General features: G+C 52.6%; 1 protein-coding gene across 2 annotated transcripts in view; it reads right to left on the bottom strand.

Annotated features, from left to right (window-relative positions):
• Nucleotides 1-6000, bottom strand: part of SEZ6 (seizure related 6 homolog) — a 108254-nt gene continuing 102254 nt past the window's right edge. The window contains exons 13-17 of one of the 2 annotated variants that reach the window (XM_028708669.2): nt 3841-4038; nt 3669-3707; nt 1801-1921; nt 1272-1374; nt 1-825 (exon numbers count right to left, since the gene is read on the bottom strand). In XM_028708669.2, the coding sequence (XP_028564502.2) occupies nt 793-825; nt 1272-1374; nt 1801-1921; nt 3669-3707; nt 3841-4038 (494 nt within the window). In that variant the 3' untranslated portion in view covers nt 1-792. The remainder of the gene's footprint in view (nt 826-1271; nt 1375-1800; nt 1922-3668; nt 3708-3840; nt 4039-6000) is intronic. The other variant, XM_028708670.2, reaches the window with a different exon arrangement.

The following is a 6000-nucleotide window of genomic DNA, read 5'->3' as shown; positions in this document are numbered from 1 at the left end:
CCACTTCCAGTAAACCATGGCTGTGGAGCCATCTCCAGAAAACTATGGCAGTGGAAAAAAACACAAAAAACTATGGCAGTGGAGCCCCCTCTAGTAAACCATGGTAGTGGAGCCACTCCCAGTAAACCATTGCTGTGGAGCTGCCTCCAGTAAACCATGGTATGGAGCCACCTCCAGTAAATTATGGTAGTGGAGCTGCCTCCAGTAAACCGTGGCTGTGGCGCCACCTCCAATAAACTATGGTAGTGGAGCCACCTCTAGTAAACCATGGCAGTGGAGCCACCTCCACTAAATTATGGTAGTGGAGCTGCCTCCAGAAAACCGTGGCTGTGGACCCCCCTCCAGTAAACCATGGTTGTAGCTAAGAATGAGGCAGGGAGGTTCGAGAATGTGGTGTTGAGGAAGGGATGGCGTCCAACGCAGGCTAGTTGGTGGCAGGCTGTTTGGGGGTGCAGCATGCTGCAGGGAGGCTAGATTTTGCCCCTGTTCCAGCGCTGGGCTCTGAGGGTCGGGAAGCCTTGGAATCGGGGAAGGGGGAAGGACAGAGAGAGAAAGTACGCTGGCCGCCAGCTCACACAGGACCCTGATGTTCCTCTCCCTCGGGGGTCTGTCTGTAGGGCAGGCCAGGAGGTATTTACAAGTCTTTCTGGGTGTGGGTCAGCCAGCCACGGAGTCGGTCAGTCGTCAAAGGGAGGGCGGGTCGTCGTAGGGCGGCCGCGGTGGTGGTTCGGGGAGCAGGGCCCGCCCCTCCGGCTCTCCCCTCGAGAGTGGTGCCTGCCCTAGATGGAGACTTCATACTCCCGGACCTCCTGGAGAGAAAAACGCCTGCAAAGGGTTGGGCACTTGGATTGATGGGACCAAGGCAGGTGACCCACCCACCCTGCCCCACACCCTCCCCTCGGCTGAAGTTTAAGGAAGTGGGGGGCAGAAGATCAGTCCTGCAGGATCAGGCCAACGCACTGTTCTCATGGTGGCCAACCAGGTGCCCCAATGGGAAGGCCAGCAAATGGGATTTGAGCCCCAGAGCCCTCTCCCTCCCTGGGGTTTCCAGAAACTGTCATTTCTGCCTCCAGAGTATATCTCCCCTTGTGGCTTGTAGTCCTCTACTCCTCCTCCTTCATGATTTTGCCTGTCCCTCTTCCAGAGCCACCCAAGTCGGTGGCGATCCCTGCAATCTTGTGGGAGGGAGTTCCACAGGTTAACCCCGCCCCGCCTGAAGAAGGGATTCCGAATTTCTCCTCGCGCATAAAGGGGAGGGATTTGGCACTTACTCCGGTCTCGTAGGTGGGGTTGTCGAAGGCCGAGTCCACCGTGATGTGATCGTAGGGGTGGGAGCCCGATAGGGGCAGCTGCAGTGACGGCTTTCCTTGGTGTCTGGGGTGGCAGGGAAAAAGAGGCTATCATCATCATCATAGTTTATTATTTATACCCTGCCCATCTGGCTGGGCTTCCCCAGCCACTCTGGGCGGCTTCCAACAAAATATTAAAATACAGTAATGCACCAAACATTAAAAGCTTCCCTAAACAGGGCTGCCTTCAGATGTCTTCTAAAAGTCTGGTAGTTATTGTTCTCTTTGACATCTGGTGGGAGGGCGTTCCACAGGGCGGGCGCCACCACCGAGAAGGCCCTCTGCCTAGTTCCCTTGTAACTTTGCTTCTCACAGCGAGGGAACCACCAGAAGGCCCTCGGCGCTGGACCTCAGTGTCCGGGCAGAATGATGGGGGTGCAGACGCTCCTTCCGAACCAGGAAGCAGCCCCCCCCTGTGATGCAGTGTGCCCACACAGCCACGAGAGCTCACCTGGAGATGTACAGGTAGACAGCGCCGAGGAGGAGTCCCACAGCGGCCACCGGCAGGAAGATGGCGAAAGCCACGTTGCTGCCCTGCAGGGGGTCTGCAGCGGGGGCCACTTTGGCCACGGCTGGGGAGGGAAAGAGAGGGAGGCAGTCAGCGGGAGGGAATGGGAGCCAGCCGAGACTCTGTTCCCAGAGGGGGAAAGGAGCATTGGTAGGTAGGGCCCTGATGGGACAGGTAAGGCAAAGAGCCCAATGGTAGGCGGAACCAGAGCCAATAATAATAATAATAATAATAATAATAATAATAATAATAAAATAAAATAAATATTTATACCCCACCCATCTGACTGGGTCTCCCCAGCCACTCAGGGTGGCTTCCAACCAAATTTCAAAAACAATACGGTGTTAGACATTAAAAACTTCCCTAAACAGGGCCACCTTCAGGTGTCTTTTAAAAGTAAAATAGTTGTTTATTGCTTTGACATCTGGTGGGAGGGCGTTCCACAGGGTGGGCGCCACTACCGAGAAGGCCCTCTGCCTGGTTCCCTGTAACCTCACTTCTCGCAGTGAGGGAACCGCCAGAAGGCCCTCGGAGCTGGACCTCAGTGTCCGGGCAGAACGATGGGAGTGGAGACGCTCCTTCAGGTATACAGGACCGTGGCCATTTAGGGCTTTAAAGGTCAGCACCAACACTTTGAATTGTGCTTGGAAACATACTGGGAGCCAATGAAGATCTTTCAGAACCAGTGTTATGTGGTCCCAGCGGCCACTCCCAGTCACCAGTCTAGCTGCCGCATTCTGGATTCATTGCAGTTTCCGTGTCACCTTCAAAGGTAGCCCCACGGAGAGCGCATTGCAGTAGTCCAAGCGGGAGATAACCAGAGCATGCACCACTCTGATGACAGTCTGCGGGCAGGGAGGGTCTCTTCCTGCATACCAGATGCAGCTGGTAAACAGCTGCCCTGGATACAGATTTGACCTGTGCCTCCATGGACAGCTGTGAATCCAAAATAACTCCCAGGCTGCGCACCTGGTCCTAGTTTTGTCCCCACCTGTTCCTGGCTTAGTTCTACAAGAGGCAACACTGAGACTGCAGAGGAGAATCGGGAAGCTGTCAGCCCCAGAGACTGGCAGGCAGCAAGAAGCCAGTTAGGTGGGAGCTGCCTAGGGGCGGATATCGGATTGATTGATTAATTCATTTCTTTCTTTGCATTTTTCTTCTGTGTTCATACCACAGCAGGTTAGGCTGAGACAGTAACTGGCCCAGGGTTACCCCCAGTGAACTTCACACAAGAGTTGGGGGATTTAAAGCTTGCTGTGGGTTAAACCACAGAGCCTAGGGCTTGCCGATCAGAAGTACGGCAGTTTGAATCCCCACGACAGGGTGAGCTCCCATTGCTCGGTCCCTGTTCCTGCCAACCTAGCAGTTTGAAAGCACGTCAAAGTGCAAGTAGATCAATAGGTACCGCTCCAGCGGGAAGGTAAATGGTGTTTCCGTGCGCTGCTCTGGTTCGCCAGAAGCGGCTTAGTCCTGCTGGCCACATGACCCGGAAGCTGTACGCTGGCTCCCTCGGCCAGTAAAGCGAGATGAGCGCCGCAACCCCAGAGTCAGTCACGACTGGACCTAACGGTCAGGGGTCCCTTTACCTTTACCTTTACTCCCCCAGGTCCTCCTTTGACACTCCACTGTCTCTTGGTGGGTTTTGCTCAAAGGGGCCATTCTCTGCTGGCATAGGAGCTACGTAGGACCTGGGTGTAGGGGAAGGGGCGCAGGGGGCCAGCAAAGAGGTCTGTGGGTCGCTAAGAATACTGCCCTCGCTCTGGGGTGCAACGGTCTCCCTCCTTTCCCTTTGCAAAAAGAAGGCAACTCACCGTCCAGGTTGCGATTGGTATAAAACTCATCGTAGGAGGCTGCAGAAGGAAGGCAGAGAGAGGGAGAGGGTAAAGGGCAAAGTTAGGGTGCCATAACTGACTGCTGGACTACTGCAGGGGAGGACGGTTTCAGCAACCCCCCCGCTCAGCTGCGCCACCCAGAGGGACTCACCCGCTTTGCAGAGTGGAGGGGAGCCGCTCCATTGGGAAGGGTGGCCGGGCACGCAGCGGAGGGTGGCGTCGCCCAGGAGCACGTAACCCTTGGCGCAGGAGAAGCGCAGGCTCGCCCCGGCCTGGTAGAACCTTTTCTCGGGGTTCTGTGCCCCATGGTCGGGGCTGCCTGGGTTGTGGCAGGGCTCGTAGACCTCCGCTGAAAAGTGCAAAACTCCTGTTTATTTCTTACCGTTTGTATCTCGCCTCCATGCCAGAAGAGCTCAAAGCAGTTCTTCCCTTTCCCTCCCCTCTCCCGGCCTTCCTGATTTTATCTTCCCAGCAGCCCTGCAAGGTAGGCCAGGCTGAGAGTTGAGCTTTTGTGTGGCTGAGCAGGGATTTGAACCCTGGTGAGGGGAGAGACTCCATCAGGCAAGGCCTCCTTCCCATAGCTGTCAACTTACAGATTTGAAAATAAGGGACCAGCAGCCTCAAAAATAAGGGATCAGCAGCCAAAATAAGGGATTTTCCGGACACAGGTATGTTCAACTTCTGAGCCCCTCCGAGCCAAAGGCAGAAAGCCCAGCCAGCAGCCAAACAAAGCCTCAAGCAGTGGTTCCCACAGCGCAGCAACCCGGCAAAGGGGATGCAGCAAGGAAAACCACCGTCACCTCTCTGCTGGGAAGCGCTGAGCAAAGGTGAGTCCCCAGGCAGCACGGCTGATTTGATTGGCACAAGGCATGCAAGCTCCACCCCCCAGTTGTTCTTAGACTCCTCATTGGGTGAGCAACGCAGCCAAGCAACACAGTTGGAGCCTCCCTCCTCCCTGGCCAGCAGGGAGGGAGGGAGAGGAGCTGCTTCCTTTGAAACCCAGGAAATTTAAGTGACGCAGCGCTGGGATAAGGGACTTTCCCGCCAAATAAGGGACAGTTGACAGCTATGCTCCTTCCACCTGCCTTGTCCCACCCTCTAGTCTCTGCTTCTCAATTTGTATTTGTATTATTTTATGTACTGAGGCTTGCCATTGTTTTATTGATTATAGTTTAGAAATTACTTATTGTAACTGTTGAGTGGATTTCTGTTTTAACTTTTATATGTTATTATTATTTAATAATATTCTAATGATTGTTGAATGTTACTTTTTGATGTAGGTTGCCTGTTTAAAAGTTATGTTTTATTATCACATTTTTTTGTATTGCATTAGATTGTTATAATATGTACATTTTTTGTTTCTTCAGCTTGTAAACTTCCTTGAGTATTGTAAGATAGAAAAACGGTATACAAATTAAAAATGATGATGGTCTCCCAGATCCTAGTGTGACATGAAACTATTACACCACATAACGGTTGCATTGGAAGGGAGCCAAAGGGTCATCTAGTCCAACAACCTAAAATGCAGGAATTGCAGCTGAAGAACTGAACCACCACTGGCTTTTGGTGTGGGGACTGAGAACTTTGTACCGGGCTCTAGATGTTTTGAATTGGGAAAAAAACAACGAATCTTCAAAGCTGGTTACAAGGCGCCTATCCCCCTAGAAGCCAGATTAAAATGACAGAAATTTGCATATTATTATTTGCATAAATTAGCACGCCGGTCTATTCTCTTCCTTCCTTTCATTACGCAGGAGAGAAAGAGAAAAGGAAAGCGGAAATGGCACAGCGGAGGGAGATAACACATACCCCAGGTGCAGCGTCGACGCAAAATTATTCACAAAATGATATCCGGCGCTAGATACTATGGGCTGCATTGTGGGTGAGCCTGTTTTTGCAGCCAGATTAAAATGCACCCAGTGATATCTTCTGCAGAGCAGAGGAAAGTTTCGTTAACAACAGCTGGTCCCAAATCTTAATGAGCCCTTGGGTTGCATCCTCACCGTGTCTTTAGAGCACTGTGGTGCCTCTTTAAACAACCATGGCTTCTTCCCCCAGAGCATCCTGGGAATGGTAGTTTCTTCAGGGTGCTGAGAGTTGTTAGGAGGCCCCTATTCCTCTCGCAGAACTACAGTTCCCAGAGTTCCTTGTGAACAGGGATTGGTTGTTTAACCACTCTGGGAGGAGAATAGGGGAATTGACTCTCAGCATCTTTAGTTCCCAGGATTCTTTGGGAGAAGCCATGGCTCATTTTGCCGAAGCCACTGAAATTAAGGGAGGTGGTCTGCTGCTAGCCCAGAGATGGAAGGAA

The sequence above is a fragment of the Podarcis muralis genome, chromosome 15 (assembly GCF_964188315.1).
Source record: "Podarcis muralis chromosome 15, rPodMur119.hap1.1, whole genome shotgun sequence".
Classification (NCBI taxonomy): Eukaryota; Metazoa; Chordata; class Lepidosauria; order Squamata; family Lacertidae; genus Podarcis; species Podarcis muralis.
The sequence above is the reverse complement of the archived record's forward strand: the minus strand, read 5'-3'. Positions and strand labels throughout refer to the sequence as shown.